This window comes from Cyanistes caeruleus, chromosome 1 (assembly GCF_971803275.1).
Source record: "Cyanistes caeruleus chromosome 1, bCyaCae1.hap1.1, whole genome shotgun sequence".
NCBI classification, from domain to species: domain Eukaryota; kingdom Metazoa; phylum Chordata; class Aves; order Passeriformes; family Paridae; genus Cyanistes; species Cyanistes caeruleus.
In genome coordinates, this window is record NC_141701.1 from 129,312,575 (window position 1) to 129,326,514 (window position 13,940).

The window sequence follows — 13,940 nt, forward strand, 5'->3', positions numbered from 1 at the left end:
GAAATCACCTAACCTGTGAAAATTGAGAAAATTGGTTTAGGTAATATTAGAGATTTGTATAGCTTCTTTATACTTTGGGAGACAGAGTAGTTTGACTACTTCAGATGGGGAGGAAAAAAATAGTCACATCATTTTCTTTAAAAGTGTCTCAAAAACCTCTAAGGAGCATATAAAGCCACATGAACTATGTGGCACTTTTCCGTTATAAATTCATTCAGTTTGACAGCATGAGCATATAATCTCCCATGGCAATCTCTCCTGACATCACCACACAGAAAGGCAGCTAGAACACTTTTAAGGACAGAACAATTATATATGCTCCCCAAAATTATTGGGAGAATTTGGGATGAAATGGTGACTGAACACTAGTACAAGAATGATTAACCAGCACATTTGAGCACAGAAGTAAATGTCAGGGTACTGCAGAAATCTCTTTTCTACCTTCATCCTGAATGTGAGGTATTTATCTGGCCAAAGAACCCGGTGCCCCTCAGCCCCTCCTTGGGAGCAGCACAGTTAGAGCCCGACAAGAGTTTAAAGCTCCAGAGATCTTTAGGGGAAGACAGCAACCAAAGCTTCCCTTCTCCCTCCAAAAAGTGAAACCTATTGCATGTAAAGTGAGACAATTCATGCCTTTGAATCCTGGGGAGAGTTTTGTACCAAGCCTGTTACATCTGCCTAAATGAAAGGGAAAGGGGGAAAGGGGGAAAAGGGGAAAGGGGGAAAGGGGGAAAGGGGGAAAGGGGGAAAGGGAAGGGGAAGGGAGAGAGGAAAGGAAAGGAAAGGAAAGGAAAGGAAAGGAAAGGAAAGGAAAGGAAAGGAAAGGAAAGGAAAGGAAAGGAAAGGAAAGGAAAGGAAAGGAAAGGAAAGGAAAGGAAAGGAAAGGAAAGGAAAGGAAAGGAAAGGAAAGGAAAGGAAAGGAAAGGAAAGGAAAGGAAAGGAAAGGAAAGGAAAGGAAAGGAAAGGAAAGGAAAGGAAAGGAAAGGAAAGGAAAGGAAAGGAAAGGAAAGGAAAGGAAAGGAAAGGAAAGGGAAAGGAATAATGTGATGTGTTTTTTCACATCTTTTAAGAACAAATATTTGATCTTTGTATTTGAATCTGTGACACTCATATTTAAACATTATGGGGTTTGCTGTTAACTTCAGCATATTTTTCTGAAAAATCATGGACTTCATAAGTTGATGAGGAATTTCTGTGATTCAAGCTAAAATATATGGTGAGTACAAATTAAGTTCTTGAAAAGTATGCATGGTCTCCTGCAAAAACTCACATGCCACTGGCCTTTTTCTTGAAGGTGAGTGGTACCAGCTTCCTCTTTCCTCTGGAGGAAATCGGGGGTCTCCCTTCTGCCCTCAACCAGCTGGCCCTCTGGGTGCTGCTTCTAAACCTCTTAGAAATAGGAAGGGCATGTGGAATTGCTGGGGTCAGTTTTGAAGTCAGTTTCTATTTAACCTCTAGGATTTCATATATGCTGGCTAGCACTGTGAACCCAGACTGAGTAATTATATGCTTGTTTCTGATACAAATTATTTTTTATTTGTACATTATTATTATTTTTTTAAAGTTATACTAAATCAGTGTAGAGCACCAAGTTCTAGGCATACACTTTTTACAGTTATAAAACCACTTAGTTAAATTACAGTTCTCACTGTAAAAGGGGATTTGGGTCCACTCTTTCCCAGTTAAACCAGTGTATGAGGTGGTTCAGGTGCTTCATCCTTGAGGTCCAGAAGAGCATGTGCTAGAGGGTACCAGATGGGAGAGCTGGGAACTAGGCCGTATGCTTTTTCCCCATGGAGACAGAGTTGATTGGTATTTGTTTTGTGATTTTTTTTTATTTCCCTGCGGTGAATTTCAGTACAGAATACTCTCTGCATGAGAAAACGGGCTGCCCGTGCACCCTACTCCTCCGCCCAGCCCGCTCTCCTCGTCCCCTGCCCCGTGCACCTCTAGCAGCAATTCTGTCGTGGCAAAGACTTTGCTGTGATTGGGGAATTCTTCACCAACGAAGTTTCTTGATGCTTCCCGAAAGCATTCATGGGCGCTTACTTCCTGCCGGAGCTCTGCGCTGACTGTGAATGGAAAGTAGCAAATACAAAAAAAACCAAAAAAAACCAAAAAAAAACCAAAAAAACCCCCAAAAAACCCAAAAGAAAACCCCCAACAAAAAGAATCCCCCCAAAAAGAAAAAAAAAAAAAAAACCCAAGAAAAAAACCAAATCCTACCAAAGAAGAAGAAGAATTAAAAAAAACAACAAAAAAGCAGAGAAGAATTCGTGGTTTTCTGGAGGGGAAAAAAGTTTAAAAATTCCCATTTCGGGGGGGGGGGGGGGGGGGGCGTGGGGGACTGAAACCCCAAAGGGTTATTTCCCAGCGGCTCGCACGCTGAGCTCTAGGAATGAGTCAGGGCTCTCTCAGTGCTGCCGCAGCCGGCTGAGCCCGCAGCCCTGCAGCGCCGAGCGCGGCGGGGCCGGGCCGGGGCCGGGGCCGGGCCGGGCCCTGCCGGGACCCCCCGGGGCGCTCGCCCCGGGCCATGCCTGGCCGCGGCGCTCGCGGCGACCCTTGCGGTATGCGGCTGCCTTTGGCAGGGCCACATGAAGGATTTCATTGAGTGTGAAGACAGAGAGCAGAGACAGAAAGCAGAAGGAGGCGGCTGCAGCCTTTGTAGTCGGGGAGGAATGCGGAAATGTTGAAGCACTATGTCAAACTTTTTTGAAACGGGGTCAAGTCACATTCAGCCAGCGTGGGAAAGCAAGGGAAAAAAAAAAAAAAAAAAGTTGAGGAGAGGGGAAAAAAAAAAAAAGAAAAAAAAAAAGGCAGCAAGCTGCTGCTGCTCCCAGGCAGAACAGAGGCCGGGGGAGCGAGCGAGGAGCGGCAGCGCAGCGGAGCGGCGGCGGCGCCGAGGGCCGGTGCCCGAGCCCCGCACCGCAGGCTGCGGCCGGCGGGGCTGCGATCGTGGCGCTGCAGCTCCCCGGGGGCCGCCGGCCGCGATTTTTATTTCGCCTTTTCCTTTTCCCCAGGCAGGGTGGGGGCGGGAGGAGCGGGCTGGGGGACGAGTGCGAGCTCCTTCTGCGCCAAGGTGCAGCCCGGCGCCGGCGGCGGCAGGAGGATGCGAGCCGAGGGCGGCCGAGCCGCGGATCAGCTACCTGTGTGGCCCGGGCGGCCGCTGCCGGGACCTGCCGGAGACATCGCCATGTGAAGGGGCAGACCCCGGGCCGGCTCTCCACCCCGCCTCGCTCAATGGGAGGTTTGTGTTAGAGAGGACTCACCCCCTCCCTCCCTCCCCCCCCCCCCCTCCACCCCCCGGGGCTGAGGATTATTTGGGGAACTGGTGGCGGTGCAGGCGGCCGTGGCGCACACCAGGTAACGCGGGGCGCCCATGTGCTCCGCGCACCCGGCCCCGCGGCGTGGCCCACACGCCGCCCCCTCCGCGCCCGGCCCGGCAGCCCACACCGCGCACCCCCCCTCCCCGCGGGCGGCACCGCGGACGCGTCCCTTCGGCAGCCGGGCCGGGGCAGCGCGCCCCGCGGTGCCGCCGCGACCGCCTCGGAGTCGGTGCGGGGGCGCGGAGGGGCCCGCGGGGGAAGGGGTGCCCACAGGGGGAGCCGCCGGGGGGGTCCCCTCGGCGTCCTGCCGAGCAGCGGAGCCGGGCCCCCCTCCCCGCCCCGTCCGCTGAGAGGAAGCGCGGGGGCACGACTCCCCGCGTGTCCCCCGCCGCCACCCCCCGCCGCCTGCGGGGCGCCCGCGGAGGGGAGCTCGGCGGCGCGGCGGGGGCAGCGGCGGCCGGGGGCTGTCCCGGTGCCCCGCCGTGCCCGGGGAAGGCGAGCACGGGTAAGTTTACACGCGGCCGCGCCGGGGCAGAGGCCCGCCGGCCCCGCCGCCACGCACGCGCGGCGCCGCTGCCCGCCGCTCGGGGGCGCCCTGCCCGCGGCGCGGGCCGGGAGGGGGAGCGGGGGCCGCGCCGGGGGCTCGGGGCGGGCGGGGGTCCCCGCACACCGGGCTCGGGCAGGGAGCCCCGCACACCGGGCTCGGGCAGGGTTCCCCCCAAACCGGCTCGGGCAGGGGGCTCCACACACCGGGCTCGGGCAGGGTTCCCGCACACCGGGCTCGGGGCGGGCAGGGGTTCACCGCACACTGGGCTCTGGCGGGGATCCCCTGCACACCGGGCTCGGGTAGGGGTGTGTCTGCACCCCGGGCTCTGGGCAGCCCCCCGCGGCGGCCCACGCTCGGTGTCGCCCAGTGATGCTGCAGACGGGGACGCGGGGCTGGCCGGTGGCTGGGGCGCTGCGGTGGCAGCTGCGGTGGGGATTGAAGCCGGCGAGGCAGGGCTCTCTGGCTGCAGCTGAGAAGGGATGAGCAGTGGGCACAGGTTTCTGTCCGATTGCGCTTTTCATCTCCAGCTAAGGTATAAGATCACCTTAAGTGTGCAGAATAGGCGCTCTTTGCTTGAATTCCACTTAAGTGAGTCGGAATCCCCGACTCGCCTATCTGGGACTGATTCGTCTTAGCACGGTAAAAATGTGGTGTAGGAGAGTGCCACAGTCGTGGAGGTCCCTGTACCGCTGTATTAAACAGGGTTAGGGGGAAGGGAGGAATTGATGTGGAGCTTTGTGAGGGGAGAGGATTTGCCCAGTCCTGCAGAAAGTGGATGAAGCTGGAAGCAGAAGGAAGTGCTGCTGCTCTCCAGCCTAATGCACTCTGCAGCAGAGCATGCTGTTCCTGAAGACATCTTTGACCATGCTGCTTTGCAAAGAGCTGCCCGTGACACATGTAGCAGTATCCACAGCCAACATCCCTGCTTGTTAATATATTTGCTAAAGTGCATATTTCTGAATCTACTTCAGGGCGCAGTCCTTCATAATGTATTATTGTCGTCTAAGTATGCATGTATTTAGACTGTCCACAGGCCCTTTGTTTCTTGTGATGTGATCACGATCTGTTCATGAACGGCTTAGCACAGGAGAGAGCAGACCAAGGCAGAAACCTCCAAGTGCTATTGTTTACAAGCAAATGACAGTAATATAGCAAAATACATATCCAGGACTCCACCACGTTCAATGAAGTGAGCTTTGAGTTCTGAAATCCTGGCAGAAGTTTTTGGATGTACACTGTACACTTCACACATGTGTAGGTAGCTCTGCTATCCCCATCACACGTGAGTCATCACCTTTAGCCCATTCTCAGTAAAACCCCTCAGCATGCTGTTGCTCTGTAGCCGAGTGCCTAGCCTTCTGCACAGACCGTGATAACTTTGTAGTGTTATCAGCCACTTGGGGACGTTGATACATATGTCACCCTCATGGTTCACATCTTCCTTTCCACCACGATTTTGCTTTGCATATAGCTGTCTATTAGCTTGATTCTAGCAGGTTTTGAACAATGCAAAGCCATGAAGTAAACTAAACTAAACTAAACTCACTTTTCTTGCTTGGTTTGCCCTCCAGATTTGTTTGGCTTTACACAGGCAATGCTCCCAAAGACTGTATGGTAATTCCTGGTGGCCAGAAGAGGAGGCACATTGTGGTCAGTACAGAAAAGGAACAAGAGCAAGAGGGCAAGAGCTTCCTACTGCCTCTCCTGCAGAGGTACCAAGTGAGTGGCCTGTCTGCACCCAAGCAGAGTACTGGTTTTCAGAAAGTAAGTGAGGCTGAGAGCCACCTCAAGGCACTTGGAGAGGAGGAAGAGGACTGGTGCCAGCATGGATAAGGACAGCACAAACCTGGCTGACCAGCAGTATGAATGTGTGGCTGAGATTGGGGAAGGAGCCTATGGGAAGGTGTTCAAAGCCCGAGACTTGAAGAACGGAGGTCGCTTTGTTGCGCTGAAGCGGGTACGGGTGCAGACCAGCGAGGAGGGGATGCCGCTGTCCACTATCCGAGAGGTGGCAGTTTTGAGGCACCTGGAGACATTTGAACACCCCAACGTGGTCAGGTGAGGAAGTGGGATGACTGTCCTCATCAGTGGGGTCCTGGGTTTAATACGTGAATTGGGTGAGCAAGAGTTTGGGGGCATAAATGGAATGGACACTAGTTTGGGTTTGTGGCTGAAGTGAGCACTAAACTGTGTGCATGAAGTGTGGTTTGAGGTTTCAACAGGCCATGGTGCTGCCTGCCAGGCCTCACCTCATCCCTGTGCATTGCCTCCCACACACACAAACACCCATCTCCAGAGGCATAGGTGTGTGATTTAAGTGTTGGAATGGATGGGCAAGGAGCCATATATATACTATTTCCTCAGGCAGGAGAGAAAATGAAAAAAACCCCAAACTCTCCCTGGTTTTGTCTGAACTATTAGTACTGCCAGCTGCAGCTGATTTTTGGCAGCTCTGTTCATTATAGAACAGGCAAGAATGAGAGCTGTAGTGGAATGTGCATTCTGCCTTTTTAGATGCTTTTAGAGAGAGTTATAGATTATTGTGTTAAAGAGAAGCAACAGCTTAAGACTTCATGCTTTTCAGGCAGCCTTATGCTTGAGTACTCTTTGATACTAATTTTCACCATGAGCTGCTGATAGTGCTACCAAGAGAACAAAAGTACAGGTGTCAGACCTTGCTCACAAAATGGTGGCAGTGGCCCCAGAATGTCCTTCCTGTTGTGTCAGTAACATAAATCCTGGATAAATGGCCTGTGCTCTCAGTGATAAGGCTAGCCCTACTGTAACTTCTTAGATTTTTCTGTAGCTAGAAACCTTCAGCTGCCTGTGAGTGTCTTTTATTAAAATGATGAACTTCAAGAAGTAAGCTTCACTTTACAGATACCCAGATTGAAACTGGTCAGCATCTTGCTGGTGGTGCTGTATTAGCAAGAGTATTTCCTATTCTTTGTGTTACTTAAGCATATATTACACAGCAAAAGGAAATCATTTTTGTACTTCAGTAACACCAAGACTCTTTCAGTCTTAGAGAAATAGATACTCTGAACTTACAGGTATATTTCAAATGCCATGCATGTGTTATCATCCTTTTTTGTGGGGTCTGAGATCAGGGGGTATTTATTAGGTGCAAGAGGAAACATGAGACAGAGAATAATATTTAAATTTAAAAAGTCGATTGCTAGCGATTAATTAACTTTTGTTCATTTCAAGGCAGCCTAATGTGGCAGTTTCCTTTATGTCAAAACTGAATAGGCAAAGTGTATTCTGAGATGCTGATCATGGAGTGCATGTCATCGGTCTCACTTCAGTGAGCAGTGGGACACATACAGACTGCAGCTCACACTTCCATTGCTCATCAAGCAAATCCACAATTCAGTTAATAACCATTATTTTGGCTGGCACCTAGTAATGCCAGAGGCTTAGTCAGTATACTTCAAAAGCAGGCATCATATGTTTGATCACTGAATCAAGTGGCTTGATTTAGAGGAGCACATGCAAAGTTCTTCCTTGGCAGTAGAGGGATAATTGGGAGTTGTCAAAATCTTTGAAATGCAGCCCATTAGTTTATGGGAGAAAATGAGGACTTAGTTTTCCAGATTAAGGCATTTATATATTTGAAAGCTAAATCTTGTTTGGGAATAATTGAACATAATACTTAAGAACTTTTCTCCCATTGACATCCTTCCATATGATGTGAAAGATCTTTTTAAGAGCCTTCTAATCTTGAATGCAGCTAAATAATGAAAGTATAGTTCTTGTTTTCCAAAGAGCTATTTGATGAACTGACTATGCAACTGCAGGCTTCTTTTGCTTGATTTAAGTGCAACTGAATCTCAACGGAGCATTGCATAAATACATTGAAGCTTCAGATATTTTTACAAGCTTGAATGAAAACTAAATCTCTGCAAAGCAGTGAGTATTTTAAGCAGTAATATGAGAGTCTAATTTCAATATAAAAATCTGTGAAAGTATGTTCCAGGTCCTAACAGTGGTGTTGTGAAGCCTGTACCTTTTGCCATAAGCAGCATTTCAGACACAAGGGCCTGGTTGGGAATGTATCGGGGTGCTTGGGACATTGATTGCACACCTTTTCCCACAAAAAGACAGAAGATAAGCAATTTCAAACTTAATCTCTTCTAAAATGTGAGGAATGATACTCAAAAACTCATGTTTTTTGCCCATAGTTTTAATCTGTAGAGCAGATAAGGAGGCCTTTGGAGTGACCAGAATCACATCCTTCAAATGGAAAAATTACTTGAAAACATTTAAATGGCCCAGTTCTGTTACAAAATATGATAGAAGAGTTTGCAATTTATTGAAATTAAGCATCTGGTTTTGTATTATGTAAATACACTCAGAAAAGGAAATACTATAAAATAAGTTCTGCAATTTTAAGCAGCTGATCTAATTGTACTTACTCAATGAACATATTATGCTCAAAATATTTTAATTGTTTGGGCATGCATTCTGGAAACTGCTATCGTGGCCAGACTAATAAATAAAAACAATTCCAAATGCATTGTCTGCATACTGGATTAAAATGTACATTGTTTTCACAGCACTGGGATAACAGCACAAATATTTAAAACCAAATATTTTTGATTTTGAGGGGATATCTAGTTATTTTCTGAATATTACAAGCAACTAGCCTGAGAGAACTATGTTGGAACTGCAAATAGTGTATTGTATCTGTTACCTCTGAGTAGTGGCATGTGTGATCCATGAGTTGCTCAGTGCAAACCAGCAGCCATTCAGTGAGTCAAAATTTAGACAGACTTTGTACAGATGAGCTGCAGAGTGTGCTCCTCTGTAGTACTCTGGCATCAGCTGACAGCAGAGATCACAGGCCCCATGAACTTAGGCTGAGTGTAATTTTCAATTCAGATGGTAGCTTTGGGCTTCTCCAAAGAGTGCAGTAAGGATATCAGCAGCCCAGGGCTTCTCTTTTGCCATGAAGTGGTGCTAAATGTGAAGAACATTTTGGTAAGGAAAGATCCAGGACTTTGTAGGCATAGGTGGAGCTCCATGGCTTTGCTGGTCAGAACCAGGTTTGTCTTAACAGTTGTAGATTCACTTCCTCTGAGAAATAGAGCCAAAACTGGTTTCCAGTACTTGGGACTAGGGTTAGAAGAGAATTTTCTCTGTAAGGGAGAGATGTCTGAATAGCAGAGAATAATTTTTAACTTAGTATTAATCATATTTTTCCATGCTACTGCTTGCTAATTAGGAGAGCTTTATTTCGTGTTCTTTTGTTCCAAGTCTGCAATTTCTGTATTTGTACAATGAGGAGATGCATTTTTTGCAGCACATTTGCTTTTAAAAAGGTAGATAATGAAATTAGATAAGACTTCACTGCAGAACAAAACAACACAGGGTGCAAGAAAAGAATCAAAGGGAAATATAGTCTTCACCAGAACCGTGATGGTAATGATAATCTCTGTACAGTAATGGAAAGTTAAGAGTGGTATATGGAAACATATGGGGAAAAGGCAATTAAGAGAATTGCTATGTGCTTAAAATCCTTCTGTGTTTTGCCCTTTTTATAGAGCTCCTCTCTGCCAGGACACCTTACTCTATTCTATTTACTTTCACAAAACAAAGTTAAAAATAGAATCTTCAAGAGTAAAGCTTACTGTAAATCAATCTGAAAATAGCTATGTGGTGGGCTTGGAAAAGTCCCTTGTAGCTGGTAGGATGATCAAGGTGCTCCTCTAGCTCACCTTTCAGATAATAAGATGTAATGCTTTAATAAAACTTCTGTATATACAGTAGGGAAATCTGACAAAAGTTGGTCCAGCACTTATATAGCTTAGTGCTGTTCTAGTTGGGAGAAATGAAATATATATAGAAAAGAACAGACTGCCAGGAATAAATGACATATTAGATTAAGGAAATTCCTGTGTGTAAAACCCTGCTGCAAGATATCTGTAAAAATTCTTCTTGTGATTATAATGCTAAATTCAGCTGTATCTTGCTTTCATTCTATCTCTCTCCTGCTGGTAATCAGATGAATAATTTTCCCCATATCTTAATCATCATTAAACTGTGAGTTTGCACTCTGGGAAGGTGATATGCAAGACAGACTACAGTAGTTCTTAGCATGCTTGTTTTCTATCATATTTATATTTAACAGTTTTTATAGCATTAAACTTTAACCAAATTGAACAAAAATGCAAAGCTGTTTATTTTTGCTTCCTATCTCATACCTTTTCTTTTATAAATACAACTACTTTAGTATTTTCATGGTTTAGTAACTACTCAAATTTTAAATAACTGAAACGCTATTGAATATGACATATTAAAATATAATCTAGTCTGGGTTGCTGTCTCAAAGGTAAGTATCACAGGTCTTGCCATTCAAAGTGATCATAACCATGTAAGAATGAAAAATCTTGATTCTGTGCTTCCTGTTACTTTGCAGAATATGTGCCACACCTAATTGACTTAGCTTCAACAGAATGATCCACCTAGTTGGAAGTCTAAATCTATTCCTCTTTTCTTTTTTGTATACAAATCAGTGGAAGGGAACACAGTAATTATGACTGTTTGCACAGTTATGCCATGTTCATGTTTTTATGTTATATCATTGAAATATAAATGTCACTGTAAACTGCTCTCTGTGGTACAGCAGCCATGCCATGCTGCTTTTTCCCTGCTTTTTGCAGTCCAGTGGTCCACGCCGTTCTCTCTTGATTTGCACTTGAGTGCTTGGTAGAGCCCATCAACTGCTTGCCTTGGCCAGGCCACCTGAGTGCTGGGGAGAGAGGCTGGCACACACGTCACTCCTCCATCCCTATGTATGCTGACAGAAAAAACAGCACCTGCTTGACCTTGCTCAGAGGTCCCAGAAGTCTGTAAATGGCTTGGGTCTTAAAATTTCCTTGTACTTAGAAGGTCTTTTTGTACGTGTCTTATTCCCTATCTAACCTGATAGAGCATTCAGAATGTATCAGTTCTGATCAGCAGATCATCCATACCTAGTTAACCTTTTGCAAGACAATTTGAACAATTTGACAATTTGAATTTGTGTTTGTTCTGCTTTTTTCTGTTTGTTAAACTGAAATGTTTATAGGAAGCATACAGAGGGAAAATATTTCAAAAGAAAGTAGCTAATTTTATTTCTCTTTCTGATTTTTGGTGATGCTGATGTTGGCTTCTGACTTTATGTTATGTACTGTTAATAGGTTGAAAGGATAATCTTAAAATCTTTGAGATGTTCCATCCTCTCAAGTGAAACATTTCTATTTTAGGGGGTGTTTGTCTCCATCAAACTCTGCTTCCTTCCTTCTTTTTTCTGCCAAGTTAATGTTAAACTTCTAGTCTGTGAGGTCATTCTTGCACATCAGCAGTGTGCTGTATTGTGTGATACAATTTATTTTTGTGTAGCATCACTCAGTATGGCATCTGGCAAGCCCTTAGAGACAAAGAAATGGTGATCTTTGCATTGCTGGTTAGAAAGATTGTCTTTCACATAGAAGGAGTAAAATAAGATACAGGGATGGAGTGGAGCAGAAGAAACTGAACTTGAAACTTGCCAAGTATTTGTGTGGCAGATGAATCTCAGCTGAGGTAGAAATGGTGGATGAGTAATGGGAAGGAAAAACTGAATGAGCTTCAGAGTCAGTTTTAGTCTCACACAAACAGGATGGTCTTCAAGGCAGATGTGAAGACGGGAAGTGCCTTGGCAAGGGAAAGGCATTTCCAGGCTGGAGAGCAGTTTTGGTCAGAAGGCAAGGGAGATTGTCCCTGCACTGACTGGCCACTGCCAGGGACACTGCAAAGGTCTCGGGGAGGAAGGGACTGCCTGCCTGGAAATACTGGCTTCTCTGATGGCTGGAGGGCAAAGGGGAATTATGTGGTTGCCACTGAACATGGCACATAGGACTCAGAGAAATTTTTTAAGTTGTCAGAGGACATCGGGCAGAGAGTGGGCATGAATGCTGGCCTGTCATCATCTGCTTGCAGCCTTACAGTACAGTATGAGCATGTGCAGGGAAAACAAGGATATTCTTGCCAATCATATGAATTGTTTGTTAGTTATGGATGTGATGATTTAGTTTTAATACATGACCTGTCAGAAACAGGACAAGATAAGAGCATGTCAGGAAGGAAGGGTTGAGTATGAAAGGGACTTCTGAGCCTTAGGAAATTCAGTTTCTGGAGTGAGTACAATACTTTTTTAAAAGTATTTTATCTCATTCTAAATCTTAAGTTTTTTACAAAAAACATGTTTCCAGTCTGTATGAGTAAATGTTAGTCATTTTTAGATTATTTGCAGTGCTCCCTTCCTTCTTTAAATCTGTGGATGGTTATGTCTGTGCTGTTCTTGAAGAGATTTAGTCTTGCTGGGTCCTGCCTGGAATGGAAAACCAACTTCTTTCACCACAGCCATTGGTGATGGCAGACTGTGACTTCCAGGCAAGGGAATGGATTGGAGTCCAGGATTCAAAACTGAGCCTTGGAAAGGTTTAGGTGCCAGGAGGGTGGGTAGTCCACACTTACAGACAGGGGCCATGGTGGATTCATTGAGACTTTCCCTTTTGCTTCATGGTACTCACTTCTGGCTGAAGTGTGGAACAGAGCAGGGAGAAGAAAAGTTGCTTTCTTTCCCAGTGTTTAAAAGAGAGCAGGCTGGACCTGGAGCGTGCGACCTAGCAAAGCACTAAGTCACTCAGGTGGGCTTGGTGGAATTTAAGCCGTTGTTTGAAGCTTAACACAGGTCTAAGTGCATTATCAAATAGAAATAGCTATGATTCTACTGATGCACTGAACTTTAAAACATCTTTCTGGTTACAGTTTAGAGATAATATATATCAGAATATCACAGATACTGATTTTATTCATGTATTAGATGAAAGCCTTATTTCTAGAAAATATTTCTATTAAAAGTTAAAATGAATCATGCAGAATAAGTAATATAACTATCCTGACAGAGCAGTAACATGAATTTGACATCGAGTGATTATTTGTCACTGTAATAATTCTTAGGTGATGTAGTTTAGTTCTGCAGTTATAAAATTATTCTATAAAGTTTGGTAACTGTAAATAAAATAGAAGTTTGCAGTTTATTCCAAGACTTTGCTGTATATAGAGGATTTGTTTGCTTGGCATGATGTCTAGTTATTTTCCAGTATTGCTGAACAAGTTGATTGTTAATGATCTAACAAATTATCAGAAGGTAAGTGTGCCTATATACATATTTAACTAAGCTGTGTTTTTTCTTTTAAAAGAGAGAAGATTTCTCCACTTATGCTTGTTCTTCATATCTTCTTACATTCTGAAAAATACTTCTAATTATGCAGGCACGATTATTTAACAGGTATACCTTTAAACTCGAAAGAATTTATATTGAATAAATAATCCTCTTCAGAATTTTCCAAGGAGTGTTTTTTTCCATTGTGTCCTTTGACATTTTCCATTTGGGAGACTGCCATGTCAGAAGCTTTTGATGAGATGATTGTCAAAGAGTGGAAATGTGACTCTTGATTTCCGAACTCTTCAGAATACCTCATTGCATCCAAATTATTGTATTGGTTTTAATATTTTTTTATTTACCCATTACCTTTGACAATTGGTCCCATCATTAGGGAAAAAAGAAAATAGTCTGTTAAATAATCCCTTTAAAATCAGACCTTAAATTTCTAACAACACAGTTGTGTTTTCTATAGGCAGAATAAAAAATGTTATATATAAGTAGTAAGAAATCAGATTTCATATGATTCTCTAGATGTCTTTTTAGGGTTTCAGAAGAAGACGGGTTTCTATTCTCTGAAGTATCTCACATAATTTTTAGGACGAGGTGAACGTTTCACACACCTAAATACAGCGTGTGCCAGTTTGCTGGTAGAGTTGTCCTTGGGTGTATTTCCCATGACATACCTAGCAAACAATATATGAGCTTAGCAAAAAGTTCTGTACTGTTTTAAAAGGGTTCATACCAACACTGACTGCTTATTACTCTGGATTATCATTAGCAGGTGACCGATCTCCTCTTAATAAAAGAAAATAAAAAACTAACTCAAACATGAATTCATCTTTACAGGAATTTCCCGTATTTAATGATTGAA

At 44.8% G+C, this 13,940-nt stretch overlaps 1 protein-coding gene across 3 annotated transcripts in view; it reads left to right on the forward strand.

Annotated features, from left to right (window-relative positions):
- Nucleotides 1–2,847: 2,847 nt before the first annotated feature.
- The window catches only part of CDK6 (cyclin dependent kinase 6), a 128,865-nt gene continuing 117,772 nt past the window's right edge, over nt 2,848–13,940 (forward strand). The window contains exons 1-2 of one of the 3 annotated variants that reach the window (XM_086857792.1): nt 2,848–3,247; nt 5,445–5,931. In XM_086857792.1, coding sequence (XP_086713918.1) covers nt 5,699–5,931 — 233 coding nt within the window. In that variant the 5' untranslated portion in view covers nt 2,848–3,247; nt 5,445–5,698. Of the gene's footprint in view, nt 3,248–3,305; nt 3,364–3,749; nt 3,832–5,444; nt 5,932–13,940 lie in introns of those variants that run through there. The other 2 variants (XM_086857800.1, XM_086857806.1) reach the window with 2 other exon arrangements.